Genomic DNA, 22,844 nt, shown 5'->3' on the forward strand with positions numbered 1-22,844 from the left:
GCACCAGTCAGTCTAGCAAGTGTGAGGAACTGAGTTCAAATCCCAGTATTGATTAAAACAAAAAAATAACATTTTAACTAAAAATCCATGTAAAATGCACACCGAGGAATTCAGGTGCTCAGTGCAATTCTCTCCAAAAATGAATTCTGCATGAAATCACTTTCCCATTTCTGCTTTATTTGGGGGTATGGGCACAGGTGACACCGAGTTGTTTTTTGATAACCTGGCTTTACTTTCTTTTGGTTACTTTGGGTTCTGTTTTAAACTCCTGTCAGAGTCTGGAACGATCAGTCCATGCAGGGCATATACCTGCTAGTTCCCTTTCTCAGTCACAAGAACGAAAGTCAGTGGGTACAAAAAACCGTGCCTTCACAGTGTTCCCTTTAAAAGGGGGACCTTTGAAACCCAGGCGTGGGGTACGGATGTGTGAAGGAAGAGGCCTGGGTGATGTTCAGTAGTAGAAACATGGTTTGAACAAAACCCCAGTCACATAGTTCAAGAAACTGACCTTTTTTTTTTTTTTTAAATTAAAAAGCACTAAGTTGGGCTGGGGATACGGCCTAGTGGCAAGAATGCTTGCCTCGTATACATGAAACCCTGGGTTCCATTCCCCAGCACATATATAGAAAATGGCCAGAGGTGGCGCTGTGGCTCAAGTGGCAGAGTGCTAGCCTTGAGCAAAAAGAATCCAGGGACAGTGCTCAGGCCCTGAGTCCAAGGCCCAGGACTGGCAAAAACAAAACAAAAAAAAGCACTAAGTTAAATTCCAACGGAACAATAATGCGAGGAGGGAAGAAGCAGAAGCATCCCTGTGTATATAGTCCACAGCTCAGATACACATGCTCTGAACGCTTGTATTTATAGCAAAACCTGTTTTCAGTATAAGCTATTTTGGTTTCCTATTAATTTTGAATTAAAGACTCTGTATTTGTGCTTTTTTTATGCTTTCATGAAGATTTCTCTGAAGCAGCATTGAATTTTTACATATTTCTAAAGTGACCCAAACAAATAACATTCTCAGTTAGCTACACGGGAAATTTTCAGAGCTATTTTTTTATTAGTATTTGGAGACAGGTGGTTCTCACTGTGAAGTGCAGGTTAGCCTCAGACGAACTCTCAATTGTCCACCTCCACCTTTCCTGAGTTGCTGGGATTACAGACGTGAACCACAGAACAAGAGCTACCCGTTCTCAGTATATTCTGGTCAAATTCTACTTGGCAATAAATTCTTGTGAACTTCAGTCATGTAAGTAAAGTGGCTAACAAGATGTAGATACCACAACACCAAACAGTCACATACCATAGTTTAAGAAAATATAAACCTTTTCCCCCCAAATTACAGAAATATATTAGTTTTAGTGATGGAAAGTATGGGGGGGGGTATTGCTGTGGATCTAACCCACGGCCTCATGAATGTTAGGTAAGCAGTGTACCACTGAGCTAAAACCTTAGCCCATGGAAGGGTTTGGAGATGGTTAGTGAAATCCTTTCCATTCCCAGGAGGTAAGAAACACTAGTGTCGCCGCTAGCCCTATTTCAATGATTTTAAAGTAGCAATATTCTGGAAAGCACTACAGAGAATGAGGCCAGGTGAGAACTACAGAAAATAAAATAAAATCTGCTTCTATGTTGTAAACCATATATAGCAAATTTGTATATGGAGTTAGGCATACAGAACTAAAATTTAGCTCTATGCAGGCAATATCCGAATTCATAACATCTTTGGCACTCATACAAAGATACGGGCTCAAGTAATCCAACAATGAGGACAATTATTTTTTTCATGTCTTTAGGAAATGTTCTCCAGTTCAAAGATGTTATATAATCTCTGTCCTAAAAATCCACTGTGAGAACATAGAATCTCTCAACTAGTTAGATCACAAAGTACAATTAGCAGCAGTCATTTTAGGTGTGAAGAAAGAATCCCCCTATAGGGGCTGGGGGCATGGCCTAGGGCAAGAGTGTTTGCCTCCTATACATGAAGCCCTGGGTTCAATTCCCCAGCACCACTGTGGCTCAAGTGGCAGAGTGCTAGCCTTGAGCAAAAAGAAGCCAGGGACAGTGCTCAGGCCCTGAGTCCAAGGCCCAGGACTGGCAAAAAAAAATTAAAAAAATAAAAATAAAAATAAAAATAAAAGAATCCCCCTAAAAATACAAGAGGGACAGGTGCCGGTAGCTCACACCTGTAATCCTAGCTACTCAGGAGGCTGAGATCTGAGGATCGTGATTTGAAGCCAGCCCAGGCAGGAACGTTCATGAGACTTATCTCCACTAAACTACAAAAAATCCAGAAATAGAGCAGTGGCTTAAGTGGTAGAGTACTAGCCTTGAACACAAAAAGCTCAGGGACAACACTCAGGCCAAGTTCAAGCTCCAGGATTGGGGGGGAAGGGAGGGAGAGAGAGAGGGAGAAAGGGAGAGAGGGAGAGAGAGAGAGGGAAAGAGAGAGAGAGAGAGAGAGAGAGAGAGAGAGAGAGAGAGAGAGAGAGAGAGAGAGAGGATTGAGGTCCTCTATTTCTACACTGGGATTTCAGATCTTATAGTGCTTGCTTGCTGTGTATGGATTCCAGCCAAAAACCTTGCACGCAGCAGTGTAATTAACTATCCTCCAGTACCCTCCAGTGAGAGGCACAAGGCTCAGCTGTGTCCCCAGTGTCACCTGGGAAGCCCTTCACAGAGCACACTGTCATCCAGGCCTGGCAGAGTCGTCCTGCACGAGCTGTGGCCCAGGGTGTGTGCTCCGGAGGGTTTCTCGCAGCTGGATTTTGGGTGCTCTGGCTGGGAACTCTCCCTCCCCTGTGAGCTGAGAGGAAAGCTACTTGCTTCTAAGTTCAGCTGCATTTCCAGAGGCTGGCCCCTAAGAATCTCAGTTTCCTTGAGGGAAGATAATCCAACTTTAACTGTGGTCCACGGAGCAACTTTGCTTCTTTGATCCTACTGTCAGAACTAGAAAGAAGATTCTGGAGCAAGATGTTTTATGCTGGCAACTATTTTTCCCTCTAGAGAACCCGGTACGCTTTTTCCTTGCTAGCACTTGATGACACACATAATTAAGATTTTCACCAGGGCTGCTCTAGAAAATATGGAAGACAGGCATGTCCCTGAAGGCACTGAAGACAGATCTCCACACACGAGGCAGTTATTTTCACTACGGCTTAGTTCTGGCAACTCGGGGCTTCAGAAGTGATGCCTTACACTGAGCTGGCTGGCCGACAGATAAACTCCCAGGCTGACATGTCACTTTCTGCTTTTCCTTCAGCTCTCTGATGTTTGTTGTCAGGGAAGAAGCTGTTTTATTTTCATTTACAAAGAAGCTGAGATTACTAAACTACTGAGATCCAATGTTGGGAAATGACCTGGTCGGCTTGGGTATGTACGCATTCTGTCTGGTGACATTTCTCAATCTGTAGCTGCTTCCCAGGTTACATTACTGATGACAGGAGGAGCGGACTGTCTCTGTCTTGACATAGGCCGGAGAAAACACTAACTTTGATGTTGCCGGGACAACCTTGTCTCAGTGGAATTGACTAAATAGACTAGAAAGACTTGGTTTATAATCTGAAATATATTTTTTGGCACTTACTTATTGCTTCATTTTACTTATGATGGGAAATTCAGACATATGAAAAATAAAAACTTCCTGGGATGGAGGCATGGCTCAAATGGTAGAGAACCTGCCTAGCAAGTGTGCAGGCCCCCAGTTTAAAAAAACCCCAGTACCACTGGGCATTGGTGGCTCACACCTGGAATCCTAGCTATCAGGAAGCTGAGTCCAGTGGATCGTGGTTTGAAGCCAGCTCAGAAAAGTCTGTGAAATTCCATCTTCAACTAACCAGTAAAATGCTGGACTGGAGGTATAGCTCAAGTGGTAGTGTTCCAGCCTAGTAAGAACACAGAGTCCTGAGTTCAAGCCTTGGTACTGGCACCAAAAAAAAAACAACAACCCCTAAAACCTTAGTACCATTAAGAAAAAAAGGTCAATCTCTTAGGAAAGCGTAATGCTTTTCAAAAACAATAGTTTCCTAGGTTATCTGCAGCAGTGAAGCTTGGAGATACCATCACGTAGCAGCCTTATGATCCAAAACCAAAAGCCTTCATAGTATGGAGCTGAGGATAATTAAGAAACAATAAAATGAAAAAGAAGCTATCAAAAAAAAAAAAAAAGAAAAAGAACTAAGACAAAAGCAAGATCCCCCCCAAGAATCAACTGCTCCCTTTCCTTAGACCCGGAATCTTCGCAGTGTGACCACCCCGATGCTGCGGGGGCGGACCTGGTGCGTGCCACGTGATCACGTGCGCCGCCCGGGGGGCGTGCCTGTGGGCGTGGGGACCCGGGTGCCTGTCGCTGTTCTGGTGAAGCACAGGTTGCCAAACTGGACACCAAGAACTCTACAACTGGGACAGGACCTCAGGGCCTTCTGAAGACACTCGGCCTGTACACTGCAGATGTGCTTTTCTTTAGAAAAGGGCACTGGATCATGGTAGTAGCATCCTGATAAAAATACACACGATTCAGAGAGAAATGTGGTATCAGGTACGACCAACGACCGAGGCCCTAGGGTCTGAAACATGCTAAATTTAAAGGGTCTCCTTTTCCCACATCCCTCTTTACTATAAATACTATTAAATACTTGGATTTTTGTAGTATGCTACCTAGAGAAGACACAAATGAAACATTTGCCCAACAAGGATGCTAAACATTCGTTTGTTTTATTGCATGACGTTTGCATAAGAAAAGAGTATTCTTGAAAACGGTAAGGCATCATGCAATCATTGATAAGCCAATTATTATTAACTGCGTACCTAATGGGTGGACAGAGAATCTAATATTTAAAAACTATTTCCAAAAGAGTACATAAAAAATTTAACATGATGAGCTTTACATATGGTTTGTATTTGTAGGTTCACATTGTTAAAAAGTGCTTCAAATGTACTGTTGGAAAGCTGCTCTTTACAAATGGTGCTGGGGGCGGGGGGAAAGGTCAGACTAGAAACTGTAAAAACTATGAAGGAATTAGAAAGCTAACAATGTGGTATTCAAACTTACGTGAATCAGTTTTCAATTCTCACTCAAATTAAGTTGATATATTAATATCTTTAAAAAAAAAAACACATCTATTTGAAACCAACGAAGTCTATTGAATTCAAGTTACAAGAGTTGAGCCATCGAATCTCTTGACAAGGAAGCCGTACCGTCGCCCCGGTGCTAGTCGATGTATTGCGCCATCCAGCGGAAGCCTTCGCCATACCCTTGCCTTTTCAGCACACTGCACATGAACACTTCCAGAGGCCGGGCGTTCAGCTCTTTCAGCGACACACTACCCTGCAACACAAGGGCCACAACAGTGGAGTCTGGTGGACCAAAAGCTCCTCCCCCTGCCCGGTGACAGCTTCTGCTTTAGAAGCTATGGCCGTAAGGCACCCCATTCCCCTAGGCACATCGGAAGCCTTCTTCCCCTTCTCATTCTCAAGGACAGTGAGAAGTGACATACACAGACATAAAAAAAAAATCTTAGAAACAAATCCATACTAGGTATATGGTGTACACACTTGTATTCCCCGCACATGGGAGCCCAAGGCTAGAGAACTCAATTTCCTGGTTATATATTGAGAACTTGTCTCACAAAAGACAAAACAAAACAGGAGCCAGGTGCTGGTGACTTAATGCTTACTCAAGAGGCTGGGACCTGGAAGACTAACCAGAAAGCCAACCTAGGCAGAAAAAAAAGTCTGATTCTGTCTCCAATTAACCAGCGAAACGCTGAACTGGAAGCATGGCTCAAATGGTAGAGCACCATCCTTGAGCAAGAAAGCTGAGTGAGAGCACAAAAAACCTGAGTTCAAGCCCTGGTACCAGCACAAAAATCATGATGTGTCCTGGGGAACTGGTGCGTGCCGAGCACTGTGGAGGCAGAGGCACAGAGTTCTAAGTTCCAGGTCAGCATGGGCTATAAAGAACATCTCAAATAAATAGTACTTGAAAGATTATTTTAAGGTATATTTTCAGAAACTTCTGGTGGACCCAGAATCTAACCAATATTGGTATGCTTAAATACTTAAATATGTTACTTGGTGGATATTTGTTTTGTTTTTAGATGGTGCTGGGAATTGAACCCAGGGCTTCCTCCACCAATGAACTATACCCCTAGCCCTGGTGGCTAATTCCAAAAAGATGTGATAATTAAAACTTTAGTTCTCCATGAGCACAAGCCTTAGGAAGAACTGACACTTTTTGGGTCTCATTCTTCAGGAGTAGACAGAAATGAAGACATTAAAAAAGAATTGAATATATAAATAATTGTTTTCTTTAAAAATGAATTTGTTAAGCAACTATCTCAAGGACATGTTTATCCTACAGAAATAAATATCCACAGCTGTCCTTTTTACCTTTCCTGTTGTCTGACCATACAGACCGAACATCTCTCGTAACCTCTCTTCACTGATGGCTTCAGGTCTGTCGATCTTGTTCCCAAGAATGAGTATAGGCACATTAGCAATGGTTTCATCTGTCATTAGTGACTGAAAAACAAAAGCAATACAAGAGATGAGCAGATTTGAAACTACAAAACAGGACTCATTCTACCATATCACAGTATGCTCACTTGCTCACTAACTTCTCCACATTTTTTTTTTTGCCAGTCCTGGGGCTCGAACTCAGGGCCTGAGCACTGTCCCTGGCTTCCTTTTGCTCAAGTCTAGCACTCTACCACTTGATCCACAGCACTACTTTCAGCTTTTTCTGTGTATGTGGTGCTGAGGAATCGAACCCAGGGCTTCATGTATGCTAGGTAAGCACTCTACCACTAGGCCACATTACCAGCACCCCCCCCTCGCTCCCCCGTTTTTGCTGGTCCTAGGGCTAGAACTCTGGGCCTGTGCTCTGTCCCAGACCTTTTGTACTCCAGGCTGGTGCTCTATCACTTTAAGTCATAGTTCTACTTGTGGCTTTTTGTGGTAATTATCACAAACGTAAGAGTCTCACAGACTTTTTTCTGCCTGAGCTGGCTTCAAACTATAATTCTCACATCTCAGCCTCCTGAATAGTGAGGATTACAGGTGTGAGCCACTGGTACCTGGCTCCCACAGCTTCAAGTGAGCACAATGAAGCCATAAACTCAATTCTTTAGTCTCCCTAAAGGCTCTTTCTGGAAAAGTTCACTCTTCTGGTAAGTAAATCAGTAAATAGAGTGGCTGCCTTGGAGGCGTGTAGACCTGATTTCATTTCTGGTTTTACTGCTTCTGACTTGCTGATCTTGGGCAAGTTAACCCTATAGAAGCTGAGAGAGAGCAGGGAAGAGGAGCACTGACTGTATGGAGATGAGAGCTAAATCACAAAATACTGCAACTTGAACAATAATGCCTGGCACAAAGGAGAAATCAGGAACTTTTCTACTTTGGACATTTCCATATGAACAAGTATTCATTTGCCTGCTCTGGGCAGAGGCTTTGTTGAAGCAACCTTCAGTCCAATTCCATACTTGCTTACTCTCTGGACTCAGATCTAGTTCTGCTTTGCCTATTGCACCTGACCTGGGAGAGGGAGGAGAGGTAGCTAAACATGTACCTGCCTTCTTCTGGAAGGAGGAGACAATGAGGGCATATCACTCCATTTCTGGCTTCTGGCTAACTTGTGAAGACATGCCATCCTAGGAAGCAGGGACTCAAGACCAACCCACGCCAGATGCAGCTGACAGGTTACAAACACATTGGAAGGGCCCATTGTGTGCTGGGGTCTTCAGGAAGTGTCTGTGTTAGTACTTCCTCATAGCTACAATGACTCCACATTATTCCCCTCTGCTTTTGTAGTCATTATTGTGTTAATCATTGCTAATCAGAAGCTCAATAAATTGCCAAGAGTGTCATCGCAGATGGCAGAAAAGTTGTACTTTGATACCTTCAACTCCAACCTATTTCTTCAGACTGAGGGGAGTTATTCAACTTACATCAAGTTCTTCTTTTGATTCTAACAGTCTTTCATGGTCTGCACAATCCACCAGGAATACAATGCCATTGATGGCCGGAAGGTAGTTTTTCCATACTCTTCGGGCTAACAACAAAACAATCAAGAGTTAGAATGTATTTGCTGATGAGACATAGCAAACGGCTCAATAAAAAAACACAGAGGAGGGGGCTGGGGATATGGCCTAGTGGCAAGAGAGCTTGCCTCATATACATGAGGCCCTGGGTTCGATTCCCCAGCACCACATATACAGAAAATGGCCAGAAGTGGCGCTGTGGCTCAAGTGGCAGAGTGCTAGCCTTGAGCAAAAGGAAGCCAGGGACAGTGCTCAGGCCCTGAGTCCAAGGCCCAGGACTGGCCAAAAAAAAAAAAAAAAACACAGAGGAGGTGCCTGCTGCCTCACTGCCTGGTCAAGTTGATCTTTCAGCTGGTAGTGCCAGGATCTTCCCCCAAACACCACAACTGAAATTTCAGACTTTGCTTAATTGTGGGCAAAATACTTCACTCTCTAACTTTCCTGTCATAAGTAGGGTTAGTATCTCCTACCATTAGACAATGATGCCCAGTATGTTCACTAGATCGCCACTACCAAAAATCTAAACTTTCTGTAGGAAATTATATAATTTAAGCAGGACAAAACATACATAATGTGCAGTATTGGTTTCTGACATTCTAGTCTATCAGGTTATGCAGTGACAAATTTGTACCATTAAAAAGAAATTTCAGGGGGCTGGGAATATGGCCTAGTGGTAGAGTGCTTCCCTCACATACATGAAGCCCTGGGTTCGATTCCTCAGCATCATGTAAATAGAAAAAGCTGGAAGTGGTGCTGTGGCTCAAGAGGTAGAGTACTAGCCTTGAGCAAAAAGAAGCCAGGGACAGTGCACAGGCTCTGAGTCCAAGCCCCAGGACTGGCAAACAAAAAAACCAAAACCAACCTTGAAGGAAAAAAAACAAAACAAAAACAACCACTAGTAGAATTTCCATGTTCTCAGATTTGACAAAGTTCTATGAAAAGAGCCGTACTACTAAAATCAATCTACATATGAGGCTCAGGGCCTGAGCACTGTCCCTGCCTTCTTTTTGCTTGAGGTTAACACTCTACTACTTGAGCCACAGCACCACTTCTGGTTTTCTTCTATATAGGTGGTGCTTAGGAATTAAATCCAGGGCTTCATGTATGCAAGGCAAGCACTCTACCACTAGGCCACATTCCCAGCCCCTCCCTGGCTTCTTTTTGCTCAAAGCTAGCACTCTACCTCTTGAGCCACAGCACCACTTCCAGCTTTTTCTGTTTACATGATGCTGAGGAATCGAACCCAGGGCTTTGTGCATGCTAGGCAAGCACTCTACCAGTAAATCTAATATGGGAAAACCCTGGAAAAGTTACATGCACAGGGAATGATTTTCTGAGTAGTACTTCCAATTGTCCAGAAAATAAAGCAAGAATGGACACATGAGACTGAATCAATAAAAGTTTCTGTACAGTGAAAGAAATAACTCTCAGACTCAAGAGAAAACTCACAGAATGGAACAAAATCTTTGCCAGCTATTCAATTAATATCCAGAAGTAAAAAAAAAAAAAGAATAAATGGCTAATTAATGGAGAAATGAATGAGACATTTCTTAGAGGAAACACAAATGGCTACCACATTCATGAAGAAATGTTCAATCTTTAGCTATAAAGGAAATAGAAACAAAAACTACACTGAGATTCTATCTCACGCAGTCAGAATGGCAATCATCTAGGAAATAAGAAAACGAACACTGGCTAGAGTATGGGGGAAAATGAGCATTTGTACAGTGTTGGTGGGAATGTAAATTAGTGCAACCATTATGGAAACCAGTATGGTGGTTCTTCAGAAAAACTAAAATATGCCTACCTATTAGGATCTATTTTAGATCTAGGTAGATTGACGTAGAAGTGAATACAAGCCCATGAACTTTATCACCATAAGCAATTCAGGAATATCATGAAAGTCATTTTCTTTTTGGAAGTACTAGGATTTGAACTCATGCTTACAAAGCAAATACTCCACCATTCAAGCCATACCCCCAATCCTACTCTTTGCTTTTAAAGCACTTATTTGGAATAGTAATCCTTAAGCTTTCAGTGTACTGTGGCCTGTACTGAAACGCAATGGCTACACTTGCAGTAAGTTAAAATAATATGAAGAGATCACAGAGGAGTAGATTCTTACCTTGAACATGGCCACCCAGATCAAATGTTGTAAAAGTCATGCCAGCAATAGTTAGCTCTTCTGAAGCTAAACAAAAATACAAAATGCTTTTATAACATAAAAGCTAGAAATTTTCAGCATCTTGAGGAGAGGGCAGCCCCTACTACAAAGCAACACTCGGCTCTATCACGTGAGCCACGGTACCACTTCCAGCCTTTTCTGTTTATGTGGTACTAGGGAATGTAACCCAGGGCTTCATGCACGCTAGGCAAGCACTCTACCACTGAGCCACATTCTCAACCCCTAAGCAATTTTTTTTTTTTTTTTTTTTTTTTTTTTGCCAGTCCAGGGGCTTGGACTCAGGGCCTGAGCACTGTCCCTGGCTTCTTTTTTTTTTTTTTTTTTTGCTCAAGGCTAGCACTCTGCCACTTGAGCCACAGCGCCACTTCTGGCCGCTTTCTGTATATGTGGTGCTGGGGAATTGAACCCAGGGTTTCATGTATAGGAGGCAAGCACTCTTGCCACTAGGCCATATTCCCAGCCCCTGAATTCAAATTCTTTGGCTTGTTTTTTTTTTTTGGCCAGTCCTGGGCCTTGGACTCAGGGCCTGAGCACTGTCCCTGGCTTCTTCCCGCTCAAGGCTAGCACTCTGCCACTTGAGCCACAGCGCCGCTTCTGGCCGTTTTCTGCATATGTGGTGCTGGGGAATCGAACCTAGGGCCTCGTGTATCCGAGGCAGGCACTCTTGCCACTAGGCTATATCCCCAGCCCCTTTGGCTTGTTTTTTATTTTATTTTTCCTACTCACAGTTGGTGTTCTACTACTTGACCATACCTCTAGTCTGGTCTTTTACTGGTCAATTGGAGATAGAGTCTCAGACTTTTCTGTCTGGGGTTGTCTTCCAACCTTGATCTCCTCCTGGTCCCAAGCCATTAAACTGCTAGGATTACAGGCCTGTACCACTGGTACATGACAATATCATTCTTGCTGGGCATAGTGGCTTATATCTATAATCCCAGTTTCTTGGAAGACAGACAAAAAAAAAAAGCATGAGACCCTATCTGAAGAAAAAAGGGGCGCTAAGAATGTGGAGCAAGTATAGAGTGCTTGCAAGTACATAGCCCTTAATTCAAACCCCGGTACTGCTTTGCCCCATTGTTCATGCTTGTAACTCTAGCTACTCAGGTGGCTGCTATCTGGAGGATTATGGTTTGATGGCAACCTGGACAAAAGAGTTTGCTAGATTCCATCTCTAAAATGACCAGCAAAAAATAGGGCTGAAGGTGTGGCTCAAGTACAGAGTACTAGCAACAAGTGAGTAAGAGAAGCAAGTACAGGTCACCATTTTAGTATGTTTGTACTACCGCAGGAACAGGCCAAACAATCTCATGATTTATCCACCAACTCTCACTTCCTTCCTTCCCTCCCTCTCAGAAAGCAACGCATGTGGCTAGAGCCTGACCTGGCGTCACCTCGCGCAAGCGTGTGTCCTAGACGGACATACTTACTGGGGTGCAGCGTTGGCACATGCTGGCCAAGCCTGTCGTCTTTCAGCATGTGCAGCAGTGTCGTTTTTCCCGCATTATCCAGGCCAAGAAATACCAATTTACCAGTTTTCTTATATAATCCTGCAGAGTAAGAACTATGATTGGTCAAGGCGTTATCAGACAGACTATCCAATAAGTTTAGGTTCTCAAACTTAATTTCAATTTTAAAAGCTTTAAAAAAAATCTAATTTATTTTCAGTGTGTGTGTGTGTGTGTGCGTGTGTGTGTGTGTGGCAATGTGCTGGTACTGAGATTTGAACTTGGGGTTTCTTGCTCTCACTGAGTGTTCTTGCTCATGGGTAATGCTATACCATGTAAGCCATGCCTCCAGGCCTTATTTTCAGTTTTAAAAGAGGTTTTTGTTTGTTAAGAAAGCTGAGCAACAGGAAACAACAAATGCTGGAGGGGCTGTGGGGAAAGAGGAACCCTTCTCCATTGTTGGTGGGAGTGCAAATTAGTACAACCACTTTGGAGAACAGTATGGAGGTTTCTCAAAAAGCTCAATATAGACCTACCCTATGACCCAGCCATACCACTCCTAGGCATTTATCCTAAACAGCAAAACCCAAGATATCAAAAAGACATTTGTACTTCCATGTTTATCGCAGCACAATTCACAATAGCCAAAATATGGAAACAACCCAGATGCCCCTCCACAGACGAATGGATCCAAAAACTATGGTACTTATACACAATGGAATACTACATAGCGATTAGGAATGGCGAAATATTGTTATTCTCAGGGAAATGGTCAGAACTTGAACAAATAATGTTGAGTGAGACAAGCCTAGAACACAGAAAACAAAGGGGCATGATCTCCCTGATATATGACTGTTAACAAAGGGAGACGGAGAGACAGTAGAGACCAAGTCTGTGAACACTGTATATGTGCTTGATACATTGTATATTGCACATGTGTCTACCTGACCTAGACAAGGGATGGAAAAACAGGTCGTAAGATATCACAAGAAATGTACACACTGCCCTACTATGTAACTGCACCCTCTTTGCACAACACCTTGTAAAAAAATTTATGGTCAATTAATAAAAAAAATATAAATTAAAAAATAAAAAGTCAAAAAAAAAAAAAGAAAGCTGAGCAAGTAAGAGGCCATGAGTAAGTTCTGGTACTGGCAAAAAACAACCAAACAAAAATAAACCTCAGCAAAAAACTATCCATGAGTTGGGCATAGTAGCATGTACCTTTAATCCCAGTGCTAGGAACATGAAGGTAGGGGGATCACAGGTTTAAGGCCAGCCTGGGCTACGTAGTGAGTTCCAGTTGAGTCTGAGCTACACAGTGAGCCTGTCTCAAAAATCAAAAACAAGGCCGAAGGTGTGGCTCAAGTACTAGAGTACCTGCATAGCAAGGAGGAGGTTCTGAATTCAAACCCCAGAACCACCAAATTAAACAAAGCAACAACAGAAAATCCATTCATGATTTGGGACTTCAAATAATTAAAAACTGAACCTGGTCTCAGCCAATAAAATATTTGAGTATCCTAAACATACCTACAAGGGCAAAAAGTTGATTACCTTGATAACTTGAAGTAAATTGTCTATTAAGAACAAAATATTTACCAACATATATTTATAAAGCTAGGCTAAGCTGAGCGCTGGTAGCTCAACGCCTATAATCCTGGCTATTCAGGAGGCTGAGATCTGAGGATCACGGTTCAAAGCCAGCCCAGGCAGGAAAGTCCATGAAACTCATCTCCAGAAAACTGGAAGTGGCGCTGTGGCTCAAGTGGTAGAGAGCTAGCCTTGATCTGAAGAGCTCAGGATGAGTAATTGAAGGATGAGTAATTGAATATGACTATAAGATCGAATGACTACATGATTTCAAAGCTCACTTCCTTAAGAACTGGTTTACAGATGAAGTGGCTCTACACAAAGAAGCATACTTATAAATACAGTATGAAACAGGACAATTAGCAAGAACAGAAAGCCAGTTACCTAAAAATTGTAGCACACTGCTGAAACCACTGTAAATCCAATCAAATATGAAGGACATATCCAAGTTTTATAGGGTCTGAAAAAGAAGAGTTTTGAGGTTAGTACTCAACAGGAAGCATCAATATACATTTAAAAACTGATACTGTGGGGCCGGAATGTGGCTTAGCGGTAGAGTGCTTACCTAACATGCATGAAGCCCTGGGTTCGATTCCTCAGCACCACATACACAGAAAAAGCTGGAAGTGGGGCTGTGGCTCAAGTGGTAGTGTTAGCCTTGAGTGAAAAAGGAAGCCAGGGACAGTGCTCAGACCCTGAGTTCAAGCCCCAGGACTAGCAAAAAATAAAAAACACCAAAAAAACTAATAGTGTTAAACACCAACTCTGAATAAGTAAATGACCCCACAGCAACCGTACAACAAACCCGATCCATACTGATGCATTAAAAAAAACCAAAATGGGGGCCAGGGATATGGCCTAGTGGCAAGAGTGCTCACCTCGTATACATGAAGCCCTGGGTTCGATTCCCCAGCACCACATAGATAGAAAACGGCCAGAAGTGGCGCTGTGGCTCAGTGGCAGAGTACTAGCCTTGAGCAAAAAGAAGCCAGGGACAGTGCTCAGGCCCTGAGTCCAAGCCCCAGGACTGGCCAAAAAAAAAAAAAAAGTCACTAGGGGCTGGTGGCTCATCCCTATAATCCTACCTACTCAGCAGGCTGAAATCTGAGGATCACAGTTTAAAGCCAGCCTAAGCAGGAATGTCCTGAGACTATTTATCTCCAATTAACCACAAAAAGCTCAAAGTAAAGCTGTGGCTCAAGTGGTAGAGTGCCAGCCTTAAGCACAAAATGCTCAGGGACAGCACTCAAGCTCTGAGATCAACTTTCAGGCCCGGCACATACAAACAAAAATGTCATACCTCTGGTTTTAACATTATTATTTTAGGTCATACAGAAATTGAAAGCTGGGGTAGGGTTCAACTGTTTTTTTAAAATTAATTTTATTTTTTGATTATGTGGTATGGGAGGAATTAACCCAGGACCTGTGCACACTAGGCAAACACTCTATCTCTAAGCCACATTACCACCCTGGTAGGCTTCAATTGTATGTGCAAGACCCTGACTTTGATTTGTAGCACCAAAAACCAGAACAAAACAACAATAGAAATGAGGAGAGATTACATGTAAGTTTATCTTTCCTAGAGATTTTAAGGTATGATATAGTTTTCAAAGAGAATCATAATAAGTTCTGCTATAGAGTCAAAGCAGTAGAATGTGGTGGGATATTTTATTCAGTTCATGTTTTCTGAGTTCATCTTAGGTCCAAGGTCCTGAACTAGACATCACAGAGAATACAAAAGATGAAGATAAATATGGCTCTTTCCTTCACAAAGGCTATAATCGAGTGGTAAATTAGCTACACAAATACACAGTTAAATAGTGACTTAAGTGAAACCCTGTAGGATTTCAAGATTTATACAAACACAAAAAGAACTGCTCATATGGGGCTGGAGATATGGCCTAGTGGCAAGAGTGCCTGCCTCATATACATGAGGCCCTGGGTTCGATTCCCCAGCACCACATATACAGAAAACGGCCAAGAAGTGGTGCTGTGGCTCAAGTGGCAGAGTGCTAGCCTTGAGCACAAAGAAGACAGGGACAGTGCTCAGGCCCTGAGTCCAAGCCCCAGGACTGGCCAAAAAAAAAAAAAAAAAAAAAAAAGAACTGCTCATATAGCAATCTAAGTTCCTAAGTAGTTTTTAAAAAATGAATGAATAATGCAACAGAAGAGGTTTAGCATGTTTACATACTTTTATTCTATATTAAAAGAGAAACCAAGGGCTGGGTATGTGGCATAGTGGTGAAGTGTTTGCCTTGCACACATGAATCCCTGGGTTCCATTCCTTAGCACCACATAAACAGAAAAAGCTGGAAGTGGCACTGAGCTCAAGTGGTAGAGTGTTAACTTTGAGCAAAAAAGAAGCTAGGGGGCTGGGGATATGGCCTAGTGGCAAGAGTGCCTGCCTCATATACATGAGGCCCTGGGTTCGGTTCCCCAGCACCACATATACAGAAAACGGCCAAGAAGTGGTGCTGTGGCTCAAGTGGCAGAGTGCTAGCCTTGAGCAAAAAGAAGCCAGGGACAGTGCTCAGGCCCTGAGTCCAAGCCCCAGGACAGGCAAAAAAAAAAAAAAAAAAAAAGAAGCTAGGGACAGTGCTCAAGCCCTGAGTCCGAGCGCCAGAAAGAAACTAGGAGAGAGAGAGAGAGAGAGAGAGAGAGAGAGAGAGAGAGAGAGACCAAGCCCAGTGCCAGTGGCTCACACCTGTAATCCTAGCTACTCAGGAGGCTGAGTGAGACCTGAGGATCTCTGTTCAAAGCCAGCCTAGGCAGGAAAATCCACAAGACTTTTTTGTTTCCAGTAAGTTACCAAAAAAGCCAAAAGTGGCACTGTGGCTCAAGAGGTAGAGCACTAGTCTTGAGCAAAAAAAGTTCAGGGTCAGCACCCAGACCCTAAATTCAAGCTTCAGGGAAGACACTAAATAAAATTACACACGTATGTGCACGCACACATGCACGCACACACACACACACACACACACACACACACACACACACACACACATGACTTATGGAAAAGTCAGTTAGCCTGAATCTCCACGATTAAATAGGAGTTTGCTGGAAGGAACCTCTTAAAGAGCTATTTCTCAGTTCAAGCTCCTCCTCAGATTTTGTTCCCCACCCCCCTTTTCTTATCTTTAACCTCTCTCTTGCCAGTAGCTCCTTTTTCTTTTCTTTTTTTTTGGTCCAAGACTGGTACTTGAACCCTAATGCTTTTACTCATTGTCTAGCACTTTACCAACGCTGCCATACCTCCAACCCCACCACTAGTTCCTTACCTTCAATTTATAGGTACCATCAAACCTTTTTCATTCCATATCAAGCTTTTTGTTTTGTTTTGTTGGTACCAGTACTGGGGCTAGAGCTTAGGGCCTGGGTGCTATCCCTCAGCTTTTTTCACACAAGGCTGGTGGTACTCTATCATTTGAGACACAGCTCCACTTCTGGCTTTTTGCTAATTAGAGATAAAAGTCTGACACACTTTCTTGCCTGGGCTGCCTTCAAACTGAGGTCCTCAGATCTCAGCCTCCTGAGTAGCTAGGAATACAGGCATTCCTGACCACTTCAAACTATTAAACCTGTCTCATTCACTTAATGCATTTTATCACATCTGATCTTTACAACACCCTGAGAGATTTCAGAAGAAACTTGTAACTAGTTCAAGATTACACCATTCATGAATCAGACAGGCTACACTCTACTATAAATATTTGCCACAGGCCCTCACATGCTCCTGCTCCCCTTAAGACTGCTCATGCTTCAACAGTGTCACCATGTCACCCCAGGCAATTGTGGCCTCTCAGCAGCTGTATTTTTATTTTATTTTATTTTATTTTTTGCCAGTCCTGGGCCTTGGACTCAAGGCCTGAGCACTGTCCCTGGCTTCTTTTTGCTCTGCCTTGAGCCACAGTGCCACTTCTGGCAATTTTCTATATATGTGGTGCTGGGGATTCGAACCCAGGGCTTCATGTATATGAGGCAAGCACTCTCGCCACTAGGTCACATTCCCAGCCCTCAGCTGTATTTGACGACATTAATATCTCTCTCTGTCCCTCTCTGTCTCTGTCTGGCTCTCGGCTTTTTTACTCAAGGCTGGCAACTTTACCACTTGAGCCATACCTCCACTTCCAGCATTTTGCTGGTTAATTGGAGATAAGTCTCTCAGATTTGTATGCCAGGGTTGGCTCAAACCTTGATCTCAGATCTCACCCTCCTGATAAGCTAAGACTGACGGCATGGGTCACCAGCTCCTAGCCCTTCCAGTTTGTTTTTGTTATTGCCACGATCTCTTCTAGTTCCAGTCTTCCATACATTCTTTTACTTGTATCTGCCTTCAGAGACTACCTCCAGTGAGAACTTCCTTCTCCCAAACTCTTAGGCTAGTCTTGGGAGCAGGAGCACTTCAGGCGTAGGGGGAGATTTTGCTGTTGGGAAGGAAAATGGGCAAAGGTTTTAAGGTGGCAATGCTGGGGTCAGCTGCAGTGAGTGGCAATGAGTTTCCTTAGATCCAGGGAAAGCCAGGTACCCAGAGTTCCCAGGGTAGCAAAGAGGGAAACCATACAAGGTCTAGACTACTAAGCTGGGAGTTTACCTAATATCTCCATCCATCATAGAGGGTATAATAAGTCACCTAGAGCACTAAAAGTAATTACACGGAGATAACAAACAGAAGCAAAGACTGCCCAGCAAAATTTATTTATTCATTTATTTTTGGCCAGTCCTGGGCCTTGGACTCAGGGCCTGAGCACTGTCCCTGGCTTCCTTTTTGCTCAAGGCTAGCACTCTGCCACTTGAGCCACAGCGCCACTTCTGGCCGTTTTCTGTATATGTGGTGCTGGGGAATCGAACCCAGGGCCTCATGTATACAAGGCAAGCTCTCTCGCCACTAGGCTATATCCCCAGCCCCTGCCCAGCAAATTTGGAGCTGTGGTCTTCTGACTATGTAACAAGACCAAGATGACATATATCTTCTTAAAACTAGTCTGGAGGCCTATGTACAAGATGGATACAGACAAATCTGCAGTTCTTCACACTAGAAAAGGGGAAAATAAAGAAAGAGAGAAAAAGTTGTACATTGTAGCCTATACCTGTAACCACAGCCACTTGGGAGGAGAAGATGGGGAGGATCAAAGTCTGAGGCCAGCTCAGGCAAAATGTTAGTACTAGGCCCCCTCTCATCAGTGGGAGGCCATAGGCAGGATGAAGGTCTGAGGAGAGAAATGTCAAGACCCTACTTGAAAATAACTAAAGGGAATGTGGCTCAAGTGGTAAAGCACTTGTCTAGCAAGTGCAAGGCCTTGAGTTCATACTCCAATACTACCACCAACAAAACCAAAACAAAGGGTGGGTAGGATGTAGAGAAACTGGGAGGGGCAGAGCAAATAGCAGAACAATGACTGTGAGGAATGGATCCAGTTAAAAGACTGCTTAAAGCTGGGCACCAGTGGCTCACACCTGTAATCTTAGCAACTCAGGAGGCTGAGATCTGAGGATTGTGGTTCAATGGCAGCCCAGATAGGAAAGTCCATGAGACTCTGTCTCCAATTAACCACCAAAAAACCGGAAGTGGCGCTGTGGCTCAAACGATAGAGCACTAGCCTTGAGCTGAAAAGCTCAGGGACAGCTTCCAGGTCCAGAGTTCAAGCCCTACAACTAAACAAAAAGAGGGGGGAGGGAAGGGGGGGAGACTGCTTAAACTAGCAGGAAAAAGATTTCTAGAGAGACACCTAAGGGCTCAGTGGGGATTGAAAAGCAAATATTCACAGCACTGCCAGTAAGCCATGATTTCCCACCCTCATTCCAACATCTTCCACCCCCACAATGCAGGTTTTAGAACATGGAGTGGCTAGAGACTAGAGACTTAGAGAGTAATGATAAAAAAAAGGAGACAGGACTTTGAGGGCACTAGTAAGAGAAACTGAAATGATCTGATCATAAATCCAGGCCAAGCAGATAAAGGAATAGATGTGAGGAATGGGAGCTTAGTGGAGACCAAAGCCAGATTCTCACAGGATAGGGCCAAACTAGTGGGAAAGGGTTGCAAGCCAAACACAGATGTAGATGTTGTAAAAGGTAAGAGAGGTGAAAGGTAGGCCTCGATTTAACAGCAAAATAGAGAACACAGATTCAAGAGTTCAGGAAAGTTCAGGTCTGGGTGGTGGCGAGCCCCAAGGCCTGGCTCTCTGAGGAGAGATAAAGTAGAGGTGAAAGATAAGGGAAGCCAGGACAGAGGGACATTGCCCACAGTGACAGGCAAGAGTAGAGGCTATCACAGTAGAATGTAAGAATGAATGTAAGAATGAATCAAGAGTCAGAGTCCAGGCTGGGGATGTGGCTCAAGTGGTAAAACATCTGACTAGTAATAGGACCTGAGTATAGGACCTGAGTTCAAACGCTAGTACTACCACCAAAAAAACTTTTTTAAAAGGAAGCATATAAGCAAAGTCTTCATCATTAGAGATGATGGTTGGTAGGTGAAAGCCATGAGGAATAAGGGAGGGTGGAATGAGGCAAGCCTCAAAGGAAAAAAGGATTCTTTTTTCCCACAGGATGGTACCAGATAAACAGAGAAAGAAACTCTACTTTAGAAGAGGTATTTCTACTTCTGCAAAGTTGTGATTTTGAAGTGCAAGGGAGGAGCTCCTACCAAGGAACTACTTCTGTGGTTTGTTTTAAAGAAAAATACTGAAACTAAGAATAAAAGTTCCTTAGCTACAAACAGATATCCCTCCTACAAACAGATACCGGAGGGGCTGGGAATATGGCCTAGTGGCAAGAGTGCTCGCCTTGTATACGTGAAGCCCTGGGTTCGATTCCTCAGCACCACATATATAGAAAAGGCCAGAAGTGGTGCTGTGGCTCAAGTGACAGAGTGCTAGCCTTGAGCAAAAAGAAGCCAGGGACAGTGCTCAGGCCCTGAGTCCAAGCCCCAGGACTGGCCAAAAAAACAACAACAACAACAAAAACACAAACAGATACCTGAGCCCTGAGAGCAGGTTACACAACGCCATGAACATACTACTCAGACATGTGAAGAGCAAAGGTCAAGAACAAGGAACACCTCACGTCAGCAGGTTTATTTATTACAGGGACACCAAACAGGAAAAGGTCCTAGGCAGATTAAAAAGTGATCTGCTCAAGTAACACGAAAATCAGTGCAAAGGCTGTAATGGAATAGAAGTTCTCAGGTAACAAATAACTTCTTAGAACTTGGTCCCACTGCACCCTTTATATGAAATGGCCACAGCAGGCAAATCCTTAAGTAAGTAGATTAGTGTTTGCCCAACTGGGGAAGGGGCCTCGGGAGTGAATGTGGATGGAACTGGGATTCTTTTTTGAGGTGATGAAGACACACCACAATTACCTACAGGCGATGGTTATACAATACTGAAACTGAAAACCTTGAACACTTTGGTGTGTATGTGTGCTTATATGTATGTGTGCAAATCCTGGGGCTAGGACTCAGGGCTTGGGCACTGTCCCTGAGCATTTTTGGCTCAAGGCTAGTTCTCTACCACTTGAACCACAGCTCCATTTCTTGCTTTTTCAGTGGTTAACTGGAGGTAAGAAAACTCATAAACTTTCCTGCCTTGGCTGGCTTTGAACCGTGATCCTCAGATCTCAGCCTTGTGAGTAGCTAGGATTATAGGTGTGGGCCACCAGCACCCACCTGACAGTTAATTTCTTGTAGTGAAATTTCTCCATCTGATATGAAGGAAACCATTCTTTCCTTTTTTGGTGAGGCGGTGATAGTGCTAATATTTAATGTGATATCAGAATGTCATTAAAGCTTTTTTATATTACAAGTTGTTAATATTAAGCTGGGTGTGATGACACATGCCCAGTAATCCTAGTATTCAGGAGGCTGGGGCAGAAGTATCAGGAGTTTAAAGTCAGCATAGCCTGCCTACCTAGTAAGACCCTGAACCCCTACTGCTTCCCAAAAGTGTAATAAATTATTTTGCAAATTAGCATTTAAAATTTTACACTTCCCTGGGTATCAGTGGATCATGCCTGTAATCCTAGCTTCTCAAAAGGCTGAGATCTGGTGGAACAAGGTTTAAAGCAAGCCCAGGCAGCAAAGGTTTTGAGATTCCAATATACACAGTAAAACCTGGAGGTGTGGCTCAAATTGTACAATGCTAGTTGAGCAAGCAAGCAGAGCAAGCATGAGGCCCTCAGTACAGAAAACTGTAGACTGCTATCCAGTTGGGTCAGGTTTATGATTTTAAAAATGAACAAGTTCTATGAGATCAGTATACTATCTGTAAGCTAATTTAGGAATCCTAAATCAAACAGTATTAGAAATACAACAAAGGCCAAGGTATATACACTGAACCATAACCTACATATGGAATGTTTAAAAACTATGCTGGCTTTACAATTTTTCTCTTCTATAACTGCTGGATTTTTTTTCCTATAGCCTCTAAAGTTTTGAAACTAGGGTGCAAATAATACCTTATCTAGCCACCTTCCAAGAAAACTGCTCAAATAAACATTTCAGGATTGAATGCATAGCAATTACAAGTAAACTAAACCTTTGGCCTCATTCAATCAGCCAAAAATACACACGTTTCCTTTAGAAGTGACACTCAATTGAAAGGATATTAGGACTATAACACATACAGCTTTTTGTCCAGAATATGAAAAGCAAAAAAACCCAAAGTAACAACAACAAAAACTATATTAAAAGAAGGCTGGTGGCATATCCTCTGTAATCCCAGCATTCAGGAGGCCAGCCTGGGCTATAGGCGGGATCATCAACAAAACAAAACAAAATGCTGCAGATGTAGTTCAGTAGTAAAGCACTTGCCTAGCTTGTGTTAGGTTCTGTGACTGATGCATTACTCTGAAACAACTAAACACTTCTTTTTGCCAGGCATGGTAGGGCTCACTTGTAATCCCAGCAGTTGGAAGGCTGAGGTAAGAGGATGGAGAGTTTGAGATCAGCTTGAGTTGCACAGTTAAGACCCTGTCTCAAAAAAACAAAACAAAACAAAAACAAGCAGTGGTACTCACTAGACACTATGTTGAAAATGAACTATAAAATCTGTGGGTGGGGATAGGAGGAAAAAACTGAGAGTGAGAAGAGAAGGGGTGACACTGTCAAAAAGAAACGTACTCTTGGGCTGGGAATATGGCTTAGTGGCAAGAGTGCTCGTCTCGAATACATGAAGCCCTGGGTTCGATTCCCCAGCACCACATATATAGAAAATGGCCAGAAGTGGCGCTGTGGCTCAAGTGGTAGAGTGCTAGCCTTGAGCAAAGAGAAGCCAAGGACAGTGCTCAGGCCCTGAGTCCCAAGCCCTAGGACTGGCAAAAAAAAAAAATGTACTCTTTACCTGACTTTTGTAACTATAACCCCTCTGCTAAGCTAGACATGAACACAAAAGCTTAGGGCAGCACACAAACCTGTTCAAGCCTCAGGATTGGTACAGACAGACACATACCCCCACCCACACAAAAAGACATACACACACACACACAAAAAAAAAAAACCCATAAAAGAAAACATAGGTTGTTTTGAGGCTGAGTACTGAACCTGAACTTGTGAACAGTGAAGTAAGAAAATCAAATCACTTTATG

General features: G+C 43.2%; 1 protein-coding gene across 3 annotated transcripts in view; it reads right to left on the reverse strand.

The window, feature by feature from the left end:
* The window catches only part of Sar1b (secretion associated Ras related GTPase 1B), a 35,252-nt gene that overhangs the window by 10,366 nt on the left and 2,042 nt on the right, over positions 1 to 22,844 (reverse strand). For 2 of the 3 annotated variants that reach the window (XM_048334088.1, XM_048334090.1), the window contains exons 2-7: positions 13,644 to 13,719; positions 11,649 to 11,768; positions 10,162 to 10,227; positions 7,944 to 8,047; positions 6,388 to 6,519; positions 4,690 to 5,323 (exon numbers count right to left, since the gene is read on the reverse strand). In XM_048334088.1, the coding sequence (XP_048190045.1) occupies positions 5,207 to 5,323; positions 6,388 to 6,519; positions 7,944 to 8,047; positions 10,162 to 10,227; positions 11,649 to 11,768; positions 13,644 to 13,701 (597 nt within the window). In that variant the 5' untranslated portion in view covers positions 13,702 to 13,719 and the 3' untranslated portion in view covers positions 4,690 to 5,206. Of the gene's footprint in view, positions 1 to 4,689; positions 5,324 to 6,387; positions 6,520 to 7,943; positions 8,048 to 10,161; positions 10,228 to 11,648; positions 11,769 to 13,643; positions 13,720 to 22,844 lie in introns of those variants that run through there. The other variant, XM_048334089.1, reaches the window with a different exon arrangement.

Source organism: Perognathus longimembris, chromosome 25, assembly GCF_023159225.1.
Source record: "Perognathus longimembris pacificus isolate PPM17 chromosome 25, ASM2315922v1, whole genome shotgun sequence".
NCBI classification, from domain to species: domain Eukaryota; kingdom Metazoa; phylum Chordata; class Mammalia; order Rodentia; family Heteromyidae; genus Perognathus; species Perognathus longimembris.